The 24380-nt window shown below is 32.2% G+C and overlaps 3 protein-coding genes across 4 annotated transcripts; all 3 read right to left on the reverse strand.

Moving 5' to 3' along the window:
* Positions 1–409: 409 nt before the first annotated feature.
* Positions 410–3366, reverse strand: LOC131666543 (SET and MYND domain-containing protein 4-like). 2 transcript variants are annotated; one of them, XM_058939315.1, is made up of 5 exons: positions 3219–3366; positions 1831–2821; positions 1470–1741; positions 1190–1393; positions 410–1089 (listed from the first exon to the last, which is right to left on the reverse strand). In XM_058939315.1, the coding sequence occupies exons 2-5, from the start codon at positions 2813–2815 to the stop codon at positions 673–675; spliced, it is 1878 nt and encodes a 625-aa protein (XP_058795298.1). In that variant the 5' UTR covers positions 2816–2821; positions 3219–3366; the 3' UTR covers positions 410–672. The 2 variants fall into 2 exon arrangements, with proteins under 2 accessions (XP_058795298.1, XP_058795299.1); XM_058939316.1 differs by lacking the exon at positions 3219–3366 and adding an exon at positions 2959–3058.
* A 6622-nt stretch (positions 3367–9988) lies between these two features.
* Positions 9989–11045, reverse strand: LOC131666641 (uncharacterized). Its single transcript, XM_058939476.1, has 5 exons — positions 10905–11045; positions 10575–10700; positions 10349–10483; positions 10145–10270; positions 9989–10064 (listed from the first exon to the last, which is right to left on the reverse strand). The coding sequence occupies exons 1-5, from the start codon at positions 11043–11045 to the stop codon at positions 10020–10022; spliced, it is 573 nt and encodes a 190-aa protein (XP_058795459.1). The 3' UTR covers positions 9989–10019.
* Positions 11046–23469: 12424 nt separating this feature from the next.
* LOC131666602 (uncharacterized) lies at positions 23470–24359 on the reverse strand. The gene is made up of 3 exons (XM_058939418.1): positions 24282–24359; positions 23953–24054; positions 23470–23871 (listed from the first exon to the last, which is right to left on the reverse strand). Exons 1-3 carry the CDS (start codon positions 24327–24329, stop codon positions 23575–23577), a joined length of 447 nt encoding a protein of 148 aa, XP_058795401.1. The 5' UTR covers positions 24330–24359; the 3' UTR covers positions 23470–23574.
* Between the last annotated feature and the right edge of the window lie 21 nt (positions 24360–24380).

Here is a 24380-nt window from a genome sequence, read left to right on the forward strand (position 1 = left end):
TTTCAGTCAAATTGCGTCTGGGACAATTTTTTTAGATGATGCTGTATACATTATGCAATTAGTACAATTGCAATGCTTGCGTGTCGGTATAACTTTGTTTAACAATTTCTTTCAAATTGTAACATTAGAAGTTTTTTCATTTTATAAACTACGAATAATAAACTTGTTATAAGATACTTATAACGTTTAATGATTATGCATAAAATTGGAAAATCTTATAATTTTTTGTAAAATATTAAAAATTCAACAAAAGACTTATGTAAATGGAAACTAAAAAGAATTAGTAATTCCAAATTGCTTTTTTTTTCCAACAACCAACCAATGAATTATGTATAAAATCGCAATAATGAAATTAATTCAGCAAATCAGTAAAAAAAAATATTCAAAGACAAGTCCAGGTAATGCAGATTTTAATGTATTTTATTATATTTCATATGGAAAAGTAAATTATGAAAAATAGTATTAGTTACATATCTGTTAACTAATAGTTCAAAATAGAAAATTAAATAAAGTATGTAATAGAATCATGATAATCATTTTTTAAACTTTAAAAAACTAACTTTGTATTCTACAACTACAATTACTCAACTATTATATAATCTTTTTGTTTTTAGAGCAGTACACTCTTTGATTACAATGGTCATTCCTATCCCGTAATCATAATAACAATGTTTAAACAAATTTTATCTCTGAGTTGCACTTGGATGGTACAAATAACATGATACCATATAATTGATTAAAAATAATACTCAAAGTTCTCATTAAATCAATATTCATCAGTGCAGGCTGTGGCAAATCTTTTAAAGTTCTTTCTAAATCCTTTCCAAGAGAGTCAATCATTTTGATATAATAAGCAGAGCCAATGAATGTTGAATCAATTATACGTTTATAGTATGATCCTAATTCTACTTCTTTATGCAAGTATAAAGATGACCAAGGATTTATAATTATGTCATTTTTGAGGAGTAAACTTGGCCAATCATTTAGACAAGCTTCACACTCACATTGAAAATTGTAAATATTTTTCAACAATCGTTTCCTGATTGATTTTTCAATAAAAAAAAATTCTTCTTGATAACAGCGTAATATCTGTAAAATGAAGTAATAGCTTATTGCTTTTAAATTAATAAATTATAATTTTACATTAATTTTATTATCTATTTAGTGAAAATTATCTCAATAAATATACCTGTTCTCCTTTTTTAATTGGTTGTAATGCATATATAACAGCCTTGTGATTGTTACTGTAACATATATTAACATTTGGATTGCAGCTGTGATTGATTAAACTAGTGACCGGTGCAATATAAACTCCTCTAGAACAACAGTCACTTTTGCAACAGTGTGATTTTAGAATTGAACCATTTGGGCATTTATAACTTCCATTCCACATCTAACCAAATCACCATATATTCATATATAGTATAAATTAATTTTTCTTAATCAATTAAAAATTTGATTTTACTTACTTCTAGCTTATTAATTTCACTTACTGTACTTAATCTTAAAAATAAAGCACAAAGAAAGAAAAGATAATCTTTTCTTATATAACTTTTAGTTTTTTTTCCGCAAAGGTCTTCTGCTAGTAATCCTGTAGATTGTATCAAAGTGTCAAGAAATAAAGCAACACTTTCTTTGTGTCTTTGCATTTTAAACTTAGTCACATCATGAGATAAAATATACATGGTCTGGAACATACTTGTCTCTATTTTGTTATTGTTTTTGAATCCTTTGAACTTATCTAAAATTGGTGTTATAATTTACGAAAACACATAGTTTATGGTTACAAAGAGTAAAGTAAAAGAATTAATCTATTTAATATTTGTATACCTTTGGATTTGTCAAATTCTGCTAATTCGGCTTGCAAGTTTTCAATACCACCATATTCTTTTAGAGCAAGAGATAAAGCTTTCACAGCTAGATGCGTAGAACTGTCATCTAATTTTTTTTTTATGCAACTATACAATGTACACTCAATACTGTGATATTGTTCCCAAGCTTTTTCTTTGCATTCATTTGAACAAAACATGGTCCAAGAACAATGGTTACATGGAATGCCTGCCCATGTTGTAGTTAAACAATGAGAACAATATAAGTGTATATTTTCTATATTTACACAGTGAATATAAGGCTTTTCTATGTAGATAATTTGTCCTGGTTTAATATCTTTAGCTGCAATAAGATGTCTTCCATGTTTTTCATCATATTGTATTTTTATAAGAGAAAAATCACCAATTTTATTTCGCTTATTTAAAGCTTTAATTGCAGAAACATTATAATTATGAAATGTTTCCAGGGGTTCAAATGGCTTTTTTAATGTGAATTTAGTTTCGTTAATATCATTAATAAATATATTCTTCAAATTCTCTACTTCAATTTTATCCAATAAAGATTCTGCTTCATTTAATGCAATATTGCTTTCTTCTGATCCCAATGCATGTAAACATTTAGCTTTACGAATGAGCAGTTTTATATGAAGACAAGTATTCTTTGTAATATTTTGTGCTCTAGAAATATCCAGTAAACTATCTTCATACTTGCTCATGTGTAATAAAATTGCTGATCTGTTACTATGAGCAAGGGCAAGATTTTCAGAATTTTCTGTTGCCAAAGCTACGCTTTTTGAATACAACTTCCATATTTTCTCATGACTCTTAGAGTCATGTATTTGATTATTGAAAATAAGATTAGCCTCTTTTCGGAAAATTTCTGATGTTTTATTATCTTTTACATTACTCATTGTAATTTTTCTAGTTATACCGTTGAAATGTAGTGGATCTATTATACTTAAAATTGTGTTATTTTCTTTCTCCATAATATTCTATAATATAAAAAAAATAATAAAAAATAGTCACACTTGCACTTAATTATTTTATTTGATTGTTTCGATAATAATATGATTCAATGGTTTGTTCATAATTCATGTTATAATTGGATGGGAAACGATTTACAATATACCTATACTCAAATTCAATAGTACACTTATAAAGATAATTTTTGCAAGTTACAAAATTTGAAAAAAGCACGTGCTTTGATGCGATAATGCAATACTTTGAACTGAATTATTTGCACATTAAAGAGAATATCAAAATCTTATAATTCTTATATTGTTTCATTCACTTTAACAAATTTTTTTAATTAGTATATGTTAATATATGTATTTTCTTTAACGATTTTGATCGATGAAAGAAAAATCAGAAATAGAAGCCCATACATACTTTTGTTTTAGGTTAAGGTCCAGTGAACTTTACCGACTGAACAAAAGATATTTTATTTCAGTATCGTTATATAAAAACACTCAGGCGTTATCGACTATGCAAAAGGATGGTTTTCAAGTTTCTCTCTCTCTCTCTCTAAAAAAAATGAATTGATTATGTATGTACGTACGTCCACACACACACACACACACACACACACACACACACACACACACACACACACACACACACACACACACACACACACACACACACACACACACACACACACACACACAACCGCGGAAAATATAAAAACTCTGTTTATAGTAATTCGAATTTTATGTCTCGACTAGTGTCCTTAAGTGCGATTTGTGCACTCACTTCTTGCTAGAATTCAATAATTAATTTTATAATCTATAAAAAGAAAGCATGTTTTAAGCTTCAAAATCAGCTTAAAGAGGACCCTGAATTTTTTTCCATGGTAATAATACTGATAAATCGTGGTGTTACGGATACGACCCCGAAACAAAGCAACAACCAAGCCAGTGGAAGTCACCTGGCTCTCCTCGTCCCAAAAAAGCTTGTCAAGTAAAGTCAGATATCAAGGCATTGTTTATTTGTTTCTTCGATTGCAGAGGTGTTGTGATGCGAAGTCCATTCTACCGGATCGAACTGTTGACTAGGAATTATATTTGAAGGTTTGGAAAAGATTAAGGCCCTCGCCACATATGCGCATACGCGTGCGTACAACGGCGTACAAACACGTACAAATCGCTAAAAATTTTGATAGTGCCAACAACAGAAAGTTACTACTATTCCTCGCATGCCCCAAACGAATACACTTACTGCCGGAATAAACGTATCACAACCTTCAATAATATAGCGTTATGATATGCGCATATGTGGCGAGGGCCTAAGAAAGAGCATTAGAAAGAAATAGCCAAATTTTTGGTGTGTAATTGACTGGTTCTTCCACCATGACAACGCATTGGCCCATTCCGCTCTCTCCGTAAAACAGTTTTTGAGCAAAAACGGCATGACACCAATTCTCCATTCCCTCCTCCCCCTGTCCTACTTACCGGATCTAGCCTCCTGTGATTTCTTATTGTTTTCCAGACTTAAAAGAGATATAAGAGGAAAGCGTTTTGTTAATATGAAGAAGGTAAATCAAAAATTGCTGGACGGCCTAAAGAATATATCCCAATAAGTGAATTTAAAAAATGTTTAGAACAATGGAAGGATTGTTTGAAAAGGAACATTGTGGTTAAGGGAGAATACCTTGAATGTGATCAAAATTTGGTGTAAAAATTAAGAAGCTATGACGACATTCCTGTTTCTTTTGGGTCCTTCCTCGTATATAGATACATATAAATAAAATAATCATATGTTTTATATACTCACCATACGTTGATATTAAATGATAAATAATCCAATCATTTTCATATTCGCCGATAGCAATAATTCAAATCTAATAAAGTAATAGGTTCTAAGATTGTTAGCTATATATAGATAATCCCCACTCTAAATGAATATACAAATTTTGTGTAGTATGTATACAAAATTTGTAGAAAAATATATACAAAATCTATAACAATATTATACAATATTCGTACAGAATTTATATAAGTTTGGTATAAGCCTTGTAAAAGTTTCGTATTCAATAATTGACTTTCTCCTAAAAATGGAATAAATAAATAATACACGCATAATGTGGATAAAATAATGTGGGCAGTTTCCGTAAAATTCGAAATACATAAAAAAAATGAAAGAAAATATTAACCTAACCGAGACTTAAAAGAAACTTTAACTTTTTAACTCGAAACTTTCATGTTACCAGACTTGTATACTTTACCAAATTCAATTAATTATATGTCTACTGATAATAGCGATGAATTTAAAGTTAACAATACATTTATAAAAGTTTTATTTTTGCTCAATTATTTATTTATTTATTTATTTTTGTTAAATTTAAATTCATCAATATTATGAGTAAAACTACAGTTCATTGAATACGATCAAATAATTCATAAACAATTTTCTGATGCACGTAATATCAATAACAGTTGCCGATAGCAAAGTGGTAAAATCGCACAAGTCTTACATGAAGATCTTGGGTTCAAGTCTTGGTTATTAATGGTTCATTGTTGATAATATTTATTGGAAGCTAAATTTTACAATAAAGATATTCAATAAATTTATATGTCCTATAAATAAATGTAATTGGAGGGCATTAAGAATACTTTAGCGTATTATTTCAAAGTTAGGCCGTTAAGAGAATGTGGAAGTCATTATCTTTTCAATGCCTACAAATGATGATACTAATTTGTATTAATAGAATATTAATATATGTAAAATGCCTCGATGATTGAAATCGATAAATAAACTGTTTGATTAAATACTATTGAGAAATTTTTCTTTAAAAATTGTTTAAAACGTATAAAATATGATTTAATAAAAATTATTGAATTGATTTGCATTACAAGTATTGTTCAAACTAATTCTTTATAATAGAAATTTATGAGTATTTTTACTGCTTGTTACGATTACCATTAGTTACCATTTAAAACTATTCATGTCCACTCGTCACTTAATGACTGATCTATTTACTTCATTGAAAATGGTTGATACTATTCGACACGAATAGTTTTCTATAGGAACCTATGGAACTTTCTCAACACAGACCTTTATTTCAATCTTAAACATACCAAAATAAGATTATCGATTAGGAATACAAAATATTTACAATTTCAATCTCTGGTTTTTATGAACGATTTATTCACTGCTAGTTCCATAAAATAAGTGTAGAAACAATAACACTGCAGTTTACTTTTTTACTTTTATTATCTTTAAAATTACCTGTATCAATTATGATAAATTAAATTTTTATCACTAAAATCTCAACTCACATCTGCATTCAATAGGCTATTTTCTGCCACATAACAGTATATCACGTGAATGATGAGTTAAAGATTATACTTTTTGTTTGATTTTATTTCTAAAAACAAATTAAATTTGAATTGAAATACAAAATCAATTCAAACCAATTTGAATTCTCGCGATTTTATTCATTTGGGCCAATCAGGTTACGAATAAAATGTTTTAACATAACTTTCATCACCTTTTTACAAGAAGATAGGAGGGGATTGTCTTCAAATTTATAGAAATATGAGTTGAGTTCACTTTGATTGTGAACAATGAATTAATTAACAACGTAATTAATTCACTAGTTTATTAATTTATTATTAATTTATTTATTATTTCACTTTATCCCACTCTGTACACGACTCTATTGTAATTCGGAAATTGTAAATAAAATCTGTTGGCAACGCGGCGATTCTTCCGTACTCGACCTCTCATCAACCTCCTGTAAGGAGTTATATTGTAAGAGTTCGGATGGAAGCGGTTTTCGCCTGGTGTACTCATCAAGATTTAAACTTTCCACCGTGCTCGACTGTTCTCCAAATATATATATATATTTTTTTCGCATCGATCATGTCATAATATCTTGTTGGTTAATAAATAGTCACTTTTGATGTAAAATATAAAAATTTTTTACTAAAATGAGTAGTAGATTAATAAATGCAATCAGTCATTAAGATTTTTATATGAAATAGATAAAAGCATAAAAGTTAAAGTTAGCTGTTGAATTTATACATGAACGAGATAATATGATTTTATATTACTGTCATAAGAATTTTTTATCGCGATGCTTTTATCAAGTCGTTCCATTAATTGATGTCGAAATATATGGTCGTTTATTTTTTCACTGTAACTATTAATTTTTTACGACTGCAAAATAAAGGCTCCGATGTTTTGTTACGAACAGTGACAAATACTGAATAATTGATTTTAGATTTCATAATATATAGGCAATTCTCGAAAATCATATATCTTTGCAATTAACACTCAATAACCAATCATCAATGGTTGTGGAATGCAGAACAGTTTTATATATATTTTATGTGTAGTTATGAAAGTAATTTTTATTTATTTATTGAGGGAGGGGATTGATTTGAGGTTATGGCATGAATAAGACGAAAGTAGAATTTGTCCATACGGGATTCCCCTGTTTATTACCATAAGGTCCAACGTACAAGACTAAGACTTCTTCACTGTCGTGCACTATAAGTAAAATGCTTTAAACATGTGAAATCTAAATAAGTACAAGAACTATACTTTCTACTATACTATTCACTATTATATTTGTCATTTTACTTTTATGTGGTAATTTTACTAAAAATGGTTATTAAAATTGTAGGATTGTATGAGCGCGATAGACGCAGATACAGAACAGATCTATGGTGAAAGACAATTGATTTAAAAAAGGCGTGAAGTGCATGTCAGAGTGAAAAGAAAAGAAAAAAGTGATAAAAAAAGAGATTAAATAACTTACCGAGACAGCCGGTTACATTACGAGATATACCTGAAATTCTTGTACAGAAATGGAATGATATTTCACAAGTTTAAATAAGCGCCTGTATTACAATACAGAATCCAACAATGTGGTGGTAACACATGATATTCAAATACACACATTTGCCAATATTTGCTAGATTGCATGAACATTTACACACACACACACACACACACACACACACACACACACGCGCGCGCGCACGCACACACACACACACACACACACACACACACACACACAAGTACCAGAAAAAGTTAGGAGTATTAAAATGCTTCGAAATTGACGAATTGTAGGGTCCTTATCTCTGATACCACTATACTAAAATATATACACAAATACGTAAACATACTTGTGAGGAAAGGTAAATTGCTAACCAGCTATTTTTTTATAGTGATCATCGGGTAAAACTAAAATCATCGGTAAGCATGAGCATCGTATAGTTAATATTCATATACTCCTTTTTACCTCTACACAAGGATTATTTCAAAACTTTTTTAAAACACTATAAAAATGGCTAAGAACATCGTAGCGAGGCAAATATTTTTTTAATAAAGGCAAAGAGTTATACTTTTAGATGTTATGTTCAGAATTATTAAAAAAATTTACCGAATAACAACATTGCGACAACATTAAGAAAACTGGTTTCAACAACATTTTGCTAACATTTAGCTTCAAACAAATGTGGACATTTAGATGCTTCGGAAACATTGCTGCAATAATTTTAACGGTTGCCGAAAAAATTGCAATGTTCCCAGAAAAATATTTTGGTAATATTTTTAAAACAATTGCTAGTTGGGGTATAATCAAACAAGTTAAATAATGTTTTATCTCTTGAAAATAGAGCATAAGATATTTGGTAAGAACTTGTGTAACAAATGACATAAGAAATACCATTATAATTTATGTAAGTTCTTATGCAAGACATATCAGTGGATTTTCGACGTAAGAACTTGTGTAAGAAGTTGCGTAAGAACTTGAGGATTGTTTAATTAAAAAAAATTCATTTTGATTATTATTTTACAATAATTCACTATTTTACTTATGATTTTAATGTTCTACGTTTGTGCCAATAATCAAGCATAACTACTTCTCGTTGATGTCCTTGATTTTTTCCTAGGTATGGTCTCCACTAGCTCTTCGGTGGCATTCTGGTCAAGGTCGTGGCACTGCCTGTTTGCAAATCGCGAAACTTGATTTTATCGTCATCCTCGCGGTAGTGATATGGTATCGTCCAATAAACTTAATTTCACTAAAACTTCGTTTATTCACGTACGTTGGCTCTACGAATGCTCGCCCATACGCTTTTCGGCCACGGGATTCGAACGCCCTGAAACTACGCTTCCCAACGCGAATTTCCACTCACACAACCTGCTACTCGGTCTACCCAACGACACTTGGTCAACACTAGCCCGATTTATACTTACTTCCTTGTAAATCTGCACATGAGAAATAGGATCAATCTAAAGTGTATCTACTCACAGCTGTAGCGAATGACAAAATGGACGAGTTTTGCGTTCGTCTTCTCTATCTTGCCGTTCTTTTTCCCCTATTCGCCATAAATTCTCTTATTGGTCAGATCATTATTCGCGGTCAGATTATTATCTAAGTACCCATAACAACGTCGATAATGAGAATCAAAATATTATTTTACTAGCATTTCATTAATTCATTGTAATATTAAATTTTATCTTTTAATTACGTGCGCACCCTCAGTGTCGTTCGCTATCTCGCTCTCTCTTACAAGAAAACCTCCCAACCCGACCTCACCGATTTTAATGATTTTTTGATATGTTATAGTACATGAAAAAAATAAGACATTCGTGTTTTTTTATCGGCAGAAAAACACTTTAAGGGGATGAAAACCGGCCTCAAAATTCACACCAAAAAATGGATTTTTCAATGTATCTTAGCTTTTAATTAATATTTTATCACTTTTCATGTGAATACAAAACTAGCGCATTCAATTCTGACCATAAGAGGTGCAAACCTTATTTTTTTTCATTTAAAATTCTACCTTTCTAAGGGTGGTTCTCACCGTTTCAAAGTATTTTTCTGTCGATCAGAAAAATAAATCAGCTTATGATATCGATGAAAAATTAGATAAAAAATATTTCTTTCGGAAACTTTCTAAACATAGCGATCAAGATTTTAGATTAATTCTTGGAGTAATGAATATAGAGAAAATTTCGAATTTCATAAAATTGCTGTCATCTTTAGATAACGATGATTATATGGCTTCTCGCGAAATATTTTCAGAAAAGTTATACAGAGGCCAATTCGTATTTGCATAAATGTATTTCGACATTCTTAACAATAATTACAATCTATATTTGATCATTAAAATATGAGAGCCGACTTTTTACAATATATTACAGATTCGTGTGTGTGGGTGGATATACTCATCAGCCGAGAGCACAGCGTCCCTTGTTAGCAATCAAATAGTTTTTCTGTAATTATGTCATCACAAAGTAAGTTTATTCTTCATGAACGAAGTGTTTCTAGGAATCTGAATAGAAAAAAAACTTACAGCACAGTTAATCAGAGCAGGAGGATTATTCCAGTGACTCTTACAATGCCCAGCTGCCTCTTTAATGCAGTGTGTGGCCGCCCACTTAAATGCCTGTGCGATCAATCTGATCGCCACCTGAAGAAGCTGCGAAAGATCAAACAAATGTTTTTGTAATGCAAATGTAAACTCAAACGCTTACGATTTTATTTAAGATATTCTCACCGGGTTGCGTGCTTCAACTGACTCGTCGAGCAATTCTACAAATTCGTCGTCGTTGTCGATGGCCATGATTAAATGTTCATACTCCAGGCTGTCAGGAATGGCGCATTCACCTTGGTGCTCTTTGAAGTACTCTTTCTTTAATAATTCAGAGGTAGCCGAGTGAATAAATATGTTTTGAGCTCGGATAAAAAATAATAAATAAAAAATAATAATGGATTGTACTTACGGCACATTTGAGCAATTTTTTGGGATTGTACCAAATCTTTTTGCAATGGTGGGCTACTTCTTTTAGACAGTTTGTCGTTGCCTCTGCGAAGAAGTCTTTGAGGTAGTCGATTATCGCGTCGATTATCTGAAAAAGAAAATTCTTTTTAAGCTTTCTGCCATGGAAATGAAAACAAATTGTTACTAGATAAATTTACAGCATTACTAATGTAAATCTTGACAAGAACCACCCGTTTATATTATGTATTGACCTATTTTATAAAAATATTGCTTTCTCTATGTAGCACACAATGAAACTTGTGATTTGATAAAAATCAACATTCGTACTCACTCCATCGTATTGCTCAATATCGATCTTGCGTATATCAACGTTCATATCTTGCATCTCAATGCTGCCTTCCGCGTTGACATGATTTGCCCCAAGAGCCAAGAAGGCAAGAATGCAAAGTGCTAAAAATTTGTAGACGAACATACTGACTTTGTACTCAACAATTAGTCGATCGTTACTGACTGACAGACTCGGACCACAGCGACACTTATATCCTCGTTAGAATGTTTTTTGTCGCTGTTTTATCACATGTTGCTGTGTGCGCGATTTTATCAATCAATCGTATGTGATTACCCGAACACTAATAATTATTTCAGACACCTAGACATTGAATTCTCAAGTGTCGGGTTCAGATCTCTAACTTGATACGTGAGGTAAATCACCCAGATTCGTGATTATTGTTATAAAAAAAACAACTCAACGTGAAAATAAGAAAATTGTACTAAAGAATAAATTATTTCAAGAATCGTAAAAATAATAATTATGGTCTTTAAATTGGCAATAGTTATTATTTTTATTTTACGTATAAATTGGCAATAGATATATATTGTAAATATATTGGAACCATCTTGGCAATTGTTTTTACAAACCCATTGGCAATTGTGCGCGCGAGGTCTATTCGTAATATGTTGGCAATAGTTGATGAATGAACTCTATTTACAGCAACTATTGGCAACGTTAACAATAGTTGCTTTTTTAATTTATGCGCAAAATTGCTACAATATATTGGTAATACGTTCTGATTAAATAATTTACAATTTATAGCAATATATTCGCAATAAATTGGATTGAAAAAAATACATTCGAATTCCGTGTAATATATTTCTAACACATTGGTGATATATTTAAAATACATTCAAATAACAATTTTTTATCTAATTATTTTCATACTTTTCTATTTATTTTTTTATTCAGAACCAATGTACTATTAATATTTTTCGTATAATGATTTTTGTAAGAATATGTATTTACTTTCAATAGCAGTAATTGAGGAATTTCTTTTGAAGTAGAAAACTCATGTATAAATAAAAAATACTCATTTTCAATGTCATTGATCGGTTCCACTATATAGTCAGAGTTTGTATTTATAATTTTGAAATGAATGCATACATTTTTAAAATTTTCTATTTCGACTATTTCAAGGCTGCTCTCAATTTAAACGCATTGATGAACTAATGAAAATATATCCGTCTGATAAATCAAGTGAGAACGGATTTTTAAGATGTTAATTTTTTTCAAAATTACAAAATCTTTCCTAGAATAGGTACATAAATTTTTGCATTTAAAGTTGGGAACCTGTAAATCATTTGAGCCGTATTTCATATAAAATGATTCAGTTTTATTGTTGCTATGAATGTCCTCAGAAAAATAAAGAATTTAATCTTTATATAATTTTGAAATTTATCTATCTAAATTCTAGTTTTCCGAGACATTGCTCGGCGTCGCGTTGGAATCTTGCTGATTGATATACATACAATTGATATAGTATATCGCGACGGAGCGTCAAGCTTTTGGCGTCGAGTTACGGAGCGACGAGATATATTTCTTTTCCGATCAATTTTATTTTTGATTAACAATAAATTTCCTTTAGCGAGTAGTTATATTATTGAATTTATTTGGTCATAAACCGATGATTTGATTGAGCACAATCGGTGATCGACTACCTCAATTAAATTATAGAATGAAAATATTTCTACAGCAAAATTTGGATCAAACCATAATATGAGCTACAGTTTTGTGATGCCTTCAAATGCCCAATGCATATCTATCGCGGTATTTTACGTATTTATAAGTGATTTTTCACAATATCAATCTTTTACACCACATACTGATATATTGGACTTAACAGCAAAAATCGCATTATTTATCGTTTCTGCATCGGTTCGAAAATTCAACTTTCTTCGGTGAAGGGTTATATTGGTGTTCTCGCATGATTTTCACCGGGATATGAACATATTTGACACCCAAATGTATTATTATATTGATTTATAGAAAGGAAAAGAACTTGCGCCGGTAAATCGATTGTACCGCAACAAATTATTCCTCGAATATCAATGTAATTTCGTAAATCTTAAATAACACATTTTCTATTTTGTATCGTAGATAGTAAGATTAGAATTATTTACTGTAGTAAATAGTTTTAAAATGGTTAAAAATATACCCTAAATATTATTATCTAAGTTTGTAAATGTCTTGATGTACTGTAGTAGAAGACAGATTGACAGAGAGAAAAAATCACGAGAGACAAAAGGAAAGGTACAGAGTGTCAGCGAAGAAGACAACTCATTTGACAGTAAATCATTAAATTACAAGAATACGTAATAAGTTTTGTACGCGCGCAAGCTACTATTCACCACCGATATACATAGTATATACGTATATACGTACACAGGTAGATACATTCAATAGAAAAAAATATTAAAAAACGGAAAGAAAAAAAACGTATAGATCCATTATTGTTCTGTTTGTGAGACATACAATTGGCGGTAATCCCTGCAGATAAAATTTATTTTAAATTTAACGTTTTATCGAAAAATAAATAAATAAACAATAATATCAACCACTAATACTTACAACACCAAAAGCCGTGAAATGAAAAATATACACTTAAGCGATATCACGAGGATCAGCTAGTCTAATCTATTTATAAATGATATAAGTTATTAATAAACAAATTATTTGCAGAAAGTCCTAAAACTATGTAGGCTTCTCAAAAGCTTATAAGCTCAAGGCAGTTGATATATAAGCCCTCGAGCCTTTAAAGGTCATAGTTGATATTTTTAGTTTTTAGCTAATTACAAAGTTGTTTGTGCTTGAAAATTGCTGAATTTATTATAACCAATAATTTATTAAAAAGTCATACACTTACAATTTTAATTGGAACTTTGAAGCGCGAACTCGAAATCATGACCCAACTTGGTATTTCAAAAGCTCGAGCTTTTATCCTCGAGCCCTAGCCGAGTCACACCTTTGCAAAAGTCTAAAAATATACTTCAGTACGTATTCCCTCAAATATTCCATCGCCGAACAAAGAGCGAGGATGAAGGTTAATCCTAGACGAAGTTGAGGATTTATAATAATCAATACTATTGAATTTTCTGGTTCTTGAACAAAACCAGAGTAAAACCGAGTAATCCGTTGAAAGTTTCTAATTCTATCCGTCAACTGAAATAAAGTCTATAGAGTTATCGGTACTTTACGAGATCATTAACTCTTCATAGTTAGCCGAACTTAATCAAAAGCTAGAGTGGCCGTAGCATCTTGATACCTAAGAATTAAAAAAATAGTTTATTATTAATTCAACCATCACATTCATCTTTTGTATTAATTTAAATTATTTACCTTTTATCTAGTTCTAACTCATGATAGATCTCGATAAAATTACGATTATCTTCGTGACATCCCCTATAAAAATTCTTCTTTAATCTCCGCTTTTTGTAAAAATAAAAAGTCCACTTTGCCACATGTATGCTCAACTCTTTGCTCGCGATTTATTATGAGATCGTTAATGTGTCTTGAGTAAATGGAAACCTTGCAATGACGAAAACATTTACAAACATATAAATAAACATAATGATTAACAATAATATATGATGTTTAACTCTTCCGCGTCATGATATTAGAAATGGCAACTTTAATTACTGCTAAATGTTGATTTACGAAAACTGGCTTTAAAAAAATATTTTTAACTGAAATATCAAATAGAACGTATGCCACACTTTTTGAAAAGTTCGCTGTAAGCTTTTCAGTCAGTAGAAAAAAATTTCTTCGACTCTAATTTTTAACTCTAATTTTTTCTACGGCTAGCGTGACGATTTGAGTTGTCAGGCGGTATAGAGTTATTCAGGGCAGAATTTTCAAGTATAGAGTTTTAAAAAAATCAATAAAGCAGTGTTAAGAACAATTTTTTCATTATAATGTGTATAGAGAATTTTCGTGAAGAGTTCCTTTATTAACGTTCTGAAAATAAAATTCTACATAATCAAAAATGTACAGTTTGTCGTATACAATTTTTGTGTGTGGAATATTTTTTAAAATGTTCAAGAGTAGAATTTTTTGTAGAACATACAGAAGTTTGCATAACAATGAACAGACATGTCAACTTTCATATAAATAGATCTTTATAATTTGTAATATTCAGATTTGTAAACTTCAGATGCTAACGAACATACAAATAAACTCTTTATTTTACGATTTTTACTACTAAAGGTTTAAGAAGGATAAGCTTTATTTTTGTGATTTATGAAAAAATTTACTGTTTGGGATAATTTTATTTTATTTTCACGTTGAATTGTTGTATTTGTTTGTGATTTTTATGTTTCAATATACTGCAACTAGTTTGTCGCTTGAAACTCAATGCGAATTCATTTGAATTAACGACAAAAAAGTAGTGCTTAGCAAAGTTATTTTTATTTTATAACAATAATCACGAATCTGGGTGATTTACCTCACGTATCAAGTTAGAGATCTGAACCCGACACTTGAGAATTCAATGTCTAGGTGTCTGAAATAATTATTAGTGTTCGGGTAATCACATTCGATTGATTGATAAAAGCGCGCACACAGCAACATGTGATAAAACAGCAAAAAAAAGATTATAATGAGGATATAAGTGTCGCTGTGGTCCGAGTCTGTCAGTCAGTAACGATCGACTAATTGTTGAGTACAAAGTCAGTATGTTCGTCTACAAATTTTTAGCACTTTGCATTCTTGCCTTCTTGGCTCTTGGGGCAAATGATGTCAACGCGGAAGGCAGCATTGAGATGCAAGATATGAACGTTGATATACGCAAGATCGATATTGAGCAATACGATGGAGTGAGTACGAATGTTGATTTTTATCAAATCACAAGTTTCATTGTGTGCTACATAGAGAAAGCAATATTTTTATAAAATAGGACAATACATAATAAAAACGGGTGGTTCTTGTCATGATTTACATTAGTAATGCTGTAAATTTATCCAGTAACAATTTGTTTTCATTTCCATGGCAGAAAGCTTAAAAAGAATTTTCTTTTTCAGATAATCGACGCGATAATCGACTACCTCAAAGACTTCTTCGCAGAGGCAACGACAAACTGTCTAAAAGAAGTAGCCCACCATTGCAAAAAGATTTGGTACAATCCCAAAAAATTGCTCAAATGTGCCGTAAGTACAATCCATTAATATTTTTATTATTTTTTATCCGAGCTCAAAACATATTTATTCACTCGGCTACCTCTGAATTATTAAAGAAAGAGTACTTCAAAGAGCACCAAGGCGAATGCGCTATTCCTGACAGCTTGGAGTATGAACATTTAATCATGGCCATCGACAACGACGACGAATTTGTAGAATTGCTCGACGAGTCAGTCGAAGCACGCAACTAAACTCAGTGAGAATATCTTAAATAAAATCGTGACTGTGCTGTAAGTTTTTTTTCTATTCAGATTCCTAGAAACACTTCGTTCATGAAGAATAAACTTACTTTGTGATGACATAATTACAGAAAAACTATTTGATTGCTAACAAGGGACGCTGTGCTCTCGGCTGATGAGTATATCCACCCACACACACGAATCTGTAATATATTGTAAAAAGTCGGCTCTCATATTTTAATGATCAAATATAGATTGTAATTATTGTTAAGAATGTCGAAATACATTTATGCAAATACGAATTGGCCTCTGTATAACTTTTCTGAAAATATTTCGCGAGAAGCCATATAATCATCGTTATCTAAAGATGATAGCAATTTTATGAAATTCGAAATTTTCTCTATATTCATTACTCCAAGAATTAATCTAAAATCTTGATCGCCATGTTTAGATAGTTTCCGAAAGAAATATTTTTTATCTAATTTTTCATCGATATCATAAGCTGATTTATTTTTCTGATATCCTAATGGTAATAACTTAGTTCGAGATCTATACGATTCCCTTCGCATTAAGTTATAACGATCAATGAGAGAAATAGTAGGTACCGACTTAGGTTTCCATTTACAAACCATCTGTCAAACTTTATTTTTCTAATAATATTTCTAAAATTTTAGTATTCAAAAATTTTTGATTAAATTTTCAAAATTATAATAAATTTTTTCACCTCTTGCTTAGCAGTTTGTTAACATCGAATAAGAACACTACCGTAGGTATACGTCACTGGTTTCCTTCAGATTGTAATTGTATATTGAAAAATATTTTGTTATGTGCCCATATTCCCATTTAAGGGATGAAAATTGTCCGTAAAGAACAGAGTACGTATACGTATTTGTACTTGGAGAATAATGTTTTAAATAAATTAGTAACAGTTAGCGAAGAAAATGTTATTTTTCCAATTATTAAAAATAATGTAAGTATCTAGATGTTGAAGACGCGTGAGAGTCCGGGGGGAAACGAAGCGCGCGCGTGATGACCGAAGAATAAGCGCTTCAACTTTCACTTTTCGAAGGATAAAAGGGAAAAGAAAAGAGATGGCGCGGCCAGTTATTAAGCGTTTAAAGTGCAATAGACGCCATGCGGGGAAAACCCAGAAGTTGGCGGCGACGGGTAAGGGCGTAATATGCGGGCCTTACGGTGCGAGGATAATATTTGTAAAGAGAATTTTTGATTATGATATTGATAATGGCAGAAAATAAATACAGACAGTCAAAGGAGTGCACAAGGCAAGCTGTAATCCCTTATTTCTTATTAAGACTAGGGCGCGATGGTATGCGTCGGGGCCTCTGCCCACCCTGAGCTTGACCCATTGAAGTGAGCGAGTGCTTCGGGCGTCTCATCGCTGTAACAACCAACAGCTACAAGCAGCAATAAGAAAAGGCTACGCCCCTCTGAAACATAAGTTCTATAGGTATAAAGATACTATCGGTAAGGGCAACCACAAGGTTTGCCCTAGGCTGATAAGTTCGCGATCGAAGGTTGAACGAGAGAGCAAAGGCGATAAACCAGAGACCAACATAAAACGATACACTCGAAATCACAGCTGTACTACTTTCCGCATTTTTCACCATCATCTTGAACATTGGGTTCACTTAAAGGGCGTGAATTCTTTATTACGAAAGTTAATTTATTGAAACAAGAGCAATTCTACGATCCTAGAACTGAACAGGCCTAGAACCTAAATTCTTATGTTTTTAATTATACATGAATCTTATTGAAAAGGTAAAATATTTATTTTAAAGGAAGCTTACCTCAAATAAAATAGTTTTGTTTTTGTAATTTGTATATATTTAATTTATGAGCTGAAAAACGTACTGAATTAATTAATAGTAATTAGTGAAGAAATTTTTATTTTTTTCAATGAATGACAATCTACTTCTTTAATAAGTAGCTCTTCTCCTTCTTAGGGAAAGAATTCTTCCTTTACAGCAATGAATTTATTAAATTTCGAGTACTCAGAACAAAAAGAATGAAATTTGTTTATATATATTATATGTAATATTGAACTGGCGTAATATCAATTTGAGGATTAGATGACCCCTTTTGAAAAGATTTTCCGCAAAACCCTGGAACAGATCAACTGTATTTTTTTATTTTATTTATAAAGTAATTAAATTCAGATTCACGGAATTTTACAAATTTTAGATTGAAAAAAAAATGAAAAAAATTCTGTTTTTCTTTTATAAAAAATGAAGTCTGCTACCTTTTTAGTTAGAAATATAGTGTAAATATTTGTCTTTCACAGAAGAACAATATTCACTTTGTTTGATCCAAAAATGTTCAGTAGTTTTCAAAAAATGAAATAAAAGACTGTTTGGGGGTGGTCTTTATGAGAAATTCCTAACTCATTAAATAGACATATAGGCTCGTATAAAAAAAAATTCGTGTCGAATATTTCTCAATATACTAAAATATCTCACAATTTGAAGAAAATCAGTGAAGTACATCTAGGGTATAGTCTTGTTTATTGAGCGAGAGATAAAAATATTTATTGTAACTTTGAAAAATTATTCAAAAATAAATTTTTGAATATAAAAATTTGTAGAAATATTATGAAAGAAATAAAGTTTGATAGAAACTTTGTAAACAGAAAACTAAGTCGTTACCTTAAATGATAAAACTTGTAATAATGGAAAGAAGGGAAATAGCGAGAGCTGGAAATTCACTTAATTTTAATTATATTCAGCAACGTGTCGTCAGCACATTTGCTGACCTCTTCAGGCTGGTTTCTCTCGTTTTAGCCTATAATAATTTGACTACGAGAGAAATGAGCCTGAAGAGGTCAGCAAATGTGCTGACGAAACGTTGCTGAATATAATTAAAATTAAAATGTAGTTTTAATGACGGTAAGTCAGTCTTTAAAGCATATAGAAAAAACATGCATGAAAATGTACCATCTGCTCAGTGGTTCATAGGAGAATTTAATATTTCACTCGCTGAGCTAAAAGAAGTATACGATAATGCTGTAAAGATGGATCTTCATTGGATTTAAGAATTCGAATTTAATATGGCCAAAATATGTCATATATGTTGTCAAACTTTTCTAAATTTACTTTTCCGCGTTTTATTAACTGATGTTTGCGTCTGATTGCATCACAAGTCTGCGTTGACTGTTCGAGCACATTTTTCTGTTGTTCAAAGTCGGTTATGTTGACGATTGAGCTGACCGAAGTAAAATAATCTCCTTCCTTTTCATTCTACTATATTTTTGTAGCAAAAGAGTCAGATAACTAGAAAATTACGATTATCATCTCGCCAGCATTTTGTATGAATTTCTCTGAACTTTTCAAAAAGCATATTGGAGTTAACGAGATCCTTGTAGATATGTCTGATGTTAACGTCATCTTGCCGAAATAATACCAATTCACATTATCTCGAATGAGATGTTTTGGAATTCAAGCATAAGATTGATAAAGATAAAAACTATCTGCTCTCTTATGTCGCTTTGTCGGCAGAGACGACTGGTATTGGTACATAGTTGGTTTTTCCACAGTTGCTCGGCCCGCAGAAGACGGCGCGTACAGTTTCAGGTAGTAGTTCATCATGCCTCTTTTCTCGCTTTTCTGTCTCTACCAACCTATCGGAATTTATAACTTGAAGCTTCTTTTTTGGCTGCTTTTTGAAATCCATGTTGTTTGTCGCTCGTTGAGTCAAGCATGAATGAACTCTCAGTATAAAAAGGCTGCTTATATAATCGAGACTTCATTGGTAAGTAGACTTTCGAAGGAGAAAGATCGTACTCCGTCGAAAACAGAGAAGAAGAACAGAAAAGATTGGTCACGGTCTGACGAATAAGATATGAATAGTTTACCTTTCGAGATTTATTTACCTGCTTACCAGTACTGAGGATCTGGAACTAAATTGGAAAAGCATTTGACGCGAGGTGATCCCGGTATAAATCAATTAAGCGCCGCTTGTAAAGACCACGATATTGCTTATTTTCAACATCGAGAAAATATTGCAGCGAGAAACGAGGCAGACAAAATACTAGCTGAGAAAGTCTGGAATAAAGTGTGAGACAAAGACAGCTCTCTTGGTGAAAAAGCAGTTACTTTTGCTGTGACCAACGTTACGGAAGTTGAAAGTAAGTTTGGTATGGGTGTCACGATGGCGACGAAAGTTCGAAAGCAAAAGACAAACAAGTGCCGTTGCAAAGGTCACAACAAGCGAAAGAAATGTAAAAAACCTAGTATTACTTTGAGAAAAATCATCAAGGTGGCGTCGAAAAGTGCTGTGCCTAGCAACCGATCACTAACAGTTGTACGCTTAGCTTTGAAAGGAGCAGGTTGGAGGTAAATGTATAATAAGTGTCCCACGTATTTTACCAATACCCAGCGCTGCAGGTGGCACTCTTCTTTACTTGATTCCATTATTTGGTGGTTTGAGTGCGACTAGAGCTCTAGCTGGAGGTGCTGCCTCAATAGCCAAAGTGGTAAATAGTGCAAAGGCAGCTCAAAATGAGTTGAAAGAGACTCAAATACGTAATATGTAAAAGGATGGAAGCCATTGCTATTGGTAAAGGTCTCTATCTCAAGCCGTGCAACAAATGTTATGGTCTCTATCTTAAGCCGTATAGCAATTTCATTGAAAATGGTTAATTACTATTCGCTATGAATAGTTTTGAATGGAAACCTACGGAACTTTTTCAGCAGGCGTTGAACGGAGATTGCTAAGACATCGATAATGCATTGAAGATTGTATCATCATTTAATCATCCTTTGCATCGTGCGGTTCACTGGAGAAATAATTGGGTTATCCCGTCGAATCTGCAGATTCCACGAGCAACAGCTATTTCTAATTATTATTGCCCAGATACTTAGACTTTGGTAGAGGTAAAATTATTACTACTTCACAACGTTAATGTGAATACTAAAGAAATAGCAACAGCTATCTATTATTTATTGACTGGACACTTTTTCACTTTAGTTCGTATGATAATTTTGACAATAATCTCGGCTTTTAGGCTTGATCTTGGATCAATTATAAAACTGTTGGCTTGTCACCGTAGTGACTTTTTTTGGAGTATGGTGCTGAAGTTGATAGTCTGACTAGTGATACCTTAATTTATTTGTTTGTTTGGTTTTTTCTTTGTTGTCACGTTATTGATCTCAACGACTGTTAACGGTGCGAACAGAGGTTACTGCTGTAGCTTGGAGCCAATATAAACGAAATAGTCATTCCTTGATTTTTAGTAGTATTGCTTTGTTCCGACTGCTCCATTTTATCGATCCTATTCTTTTACATTTGGTAATCCAGAAATTACGAAGTGTTCCTATTGGCATTCAGTAATAAAATAAATCTAACAGATTCCTTTAAGATTTATTTGTATTTGTATTAGGACCATCAGCTTAGGGACCATCCGCTCTCCTGCCTCCTGGGCTGTAATAGTCGAGAAACGAGCCGAGGCGCTCGTCGCGCGTAAGTTACCCCCATTAGGGATTTAGCGTCCTTTACAGGCCAAAATCCGAACACGATTGCCTGGGACGCAAAATAGATCTTTCGGCACACTGCGCGCAAAGTGGTGACTCTTAATAGGGAGCACAGAACCGCACGAGCAGCCTGAGAGTAAAGTGTTTCGCGCATGCGCGATGCGCCTTATTTACCGTCTGATGTCAAACATGGCGCGTTATTTATTATTTTACACAGTCAATACTTAGTGTGGTCCCATGTTGCCTGCAGAGAGCGCAGCATCGCTCCTTTACGAGGGTGTATAGTGCATAATGTACTATGAACTCTGATGTACTGTTTGCCAAGCACCTTCGAGCTAACTAGTTGTACTTTGTTTTAAGCGACATGTGACTTTAATATTTTATATTATAATTTAGAATGAATATTAGCAGAAAAGATTAAAAAGAAACGATGCTACTCCTCACAGCTGTTTTTACCGAACGGTAGAAGAAGAGCTTCCCTCTGGTATTACACGCTGCTCTTGAATCGATCTCTGCTCTTAATCATACGCACACAGACATTTCCTTCTTTGAGAAAGAGGCTATTAGAGAAAAATAGGCGTAGGATTGAAAAATGGATGCCATATGAACAAAGCTTTTCATACGAAACTTCTCTTCATTTGCCTGTGGAAAGACTTTCCTGTTGTCGAGAAGACGCTGAAATCGAGGGCTCACTTGAAAGTCCTGGATAACCTGTCCCTACCATTCAGATGTTATCGGCCGTGTTGTGTCATCGACTTTTTCTTGTTTTAGCTTCATGCACATCTCGTGTGTCGAGTTCAACGGTGAGTCTGACAAGAGGTTTCTCGTAGTCGACTCGTTTTTCTGCATAAAAGTAACTGACATTTCAAACAATTGCATGCCTAACATTGCACAATTAAACAAATTCAAAGCAACTACATTCTTCAGTCAATAAGTTTATCAAAAGACTTTATAGATTCCGTTGGATTCTTATGAATTCCTCACTGGCTATTCACGTCTCCACTCTGCTGTTAAAAAGGGCAAATATAACATAGCCAAGTTTTTATGACAGAAAGGTGCTGAGCTCTACGCTTATAATTAACACGGATTAACTCTCATACATTTGGTGTTCAACAGGACTCTGATAGTGCACACCGTGCAAAAAAATAATTTAAGTCGAGTGAATTATTTTTGAAGGAACATTGAATTTGAAATGCAGTACAACCTTATTCAGAGTAGTATTACCAGTCTAACTGAGAACACACAAGTTGGTCGACGGCTCTCAGCCGACGAGCTTAACAGCGCGACAGATGCACCGGACTAGTGCCTTTTTCATAAAAGTAAAAATGAAGAAAAATCCCCAAAACAAATGTCAACTAGTGTTGCGATGGTTGTAAATATTAGAAAAATGCAGGCTCAGGTCCACGCTTCATGAGGTCATAAAATCAAACGTATCGACAGAACTGGGCGAATACAGCCGAGGAATATTTTTGCATCATGGGACAGTGTAAGGCCGAGGCAGTGAGTTTAGCGAGCGAAGAGACCTAAATAATTATGTTGTGTCGAATTTCCAGCGTAAAAATTACTGATATCATTCATTGATTTCCATGCACAAATTTATTAAAATCAATTTATACCATACATTATTGCTGCGATGAACACGTTCTCGTAAGCTAACAAATGCGTCATCATGCTTTATATAATATTTATAAAACTTGCATTTATTCTGTTTATGCATATTTTTCTATGAAAGCAAACAACTTTTTGCAAATAACGATGTGTATAAACGTATGGAGTAATGTCAAATGCATTGTATTAAAATAATAATTACTTTATCGAATTGCACTCATTTTCATTCAACGTCTATTTCTTTTAAAATAGCAGTTGACACATGAGTTTTCGGGTCGTCAATGACACGAGTTGGATCGCTGATACACTGAACAGCTTCTATACTGACACCCCGGGATGTTTCTCGAACGGTTTGCTGTACATTCACTGCGCAAGTTATACCAGCAGCTACGTCTTTTGTTGAATTTTTAATGCACATCGTTACACCGCTGTAGCCTATTTGTCGTACGCCTGATAGCTTTGATTTTGCTTCTTTGTAGCAACCAATAGCTTCTAACGTTCTCTTCTTATATATCATTATCTACATACGTAATAATATTTACTTCAATTGTCTGTGTTTATCAATAAGATTGAATGCTTTCGGGAGTAAAATGTGTCTTACCTTCAAAGGCATTAATGCATTATCAATTATCGACTTTATTTCACGGATTTGTTGCCGGATTAAGATAATTTCTTTCCAATTTGACGAAGACGAACAAGAGTGCTAAAAAAATTAGTTGAATCTTAAATATTTAGTCATTCAGAGTATACGCTAATACGAACTGTTGTAATATTAACGAAATTACTACTTTGAAAACTACTTTGAAGTTATTCAATAAATAATTGGTAGCTCAATTTGAATCTCTAATAATTACACTAATAGGTAATCAAATTTAAAAAAGATATTAACCATTTAACGGTATAATGTACAACTAAACTTTTATAGCTTACCTCAAACATATAACAACTTAAAATAAAAATAAACACGTAAATTTTCATTGTAATTAATTCCTATAATTTCTTTCCCTTGATACTTCACTTATTGAACTG

Source organism: Phymastichus coffea, unplaced genomic scaffold (assembly GCF_024137745.1).
Source record: "Phymastichus coffea isolate CEN01 unplaced genomic scaffold, Cenicafe_Pcof_1.1 PCOF00059, whole genome shotgun sequence".
NCBI lineage: Eukaryota > Metazoa > Arthropoda > Insecta > Hymenoptera > Eulophidae > Phymastichus > Phymastichus coffea.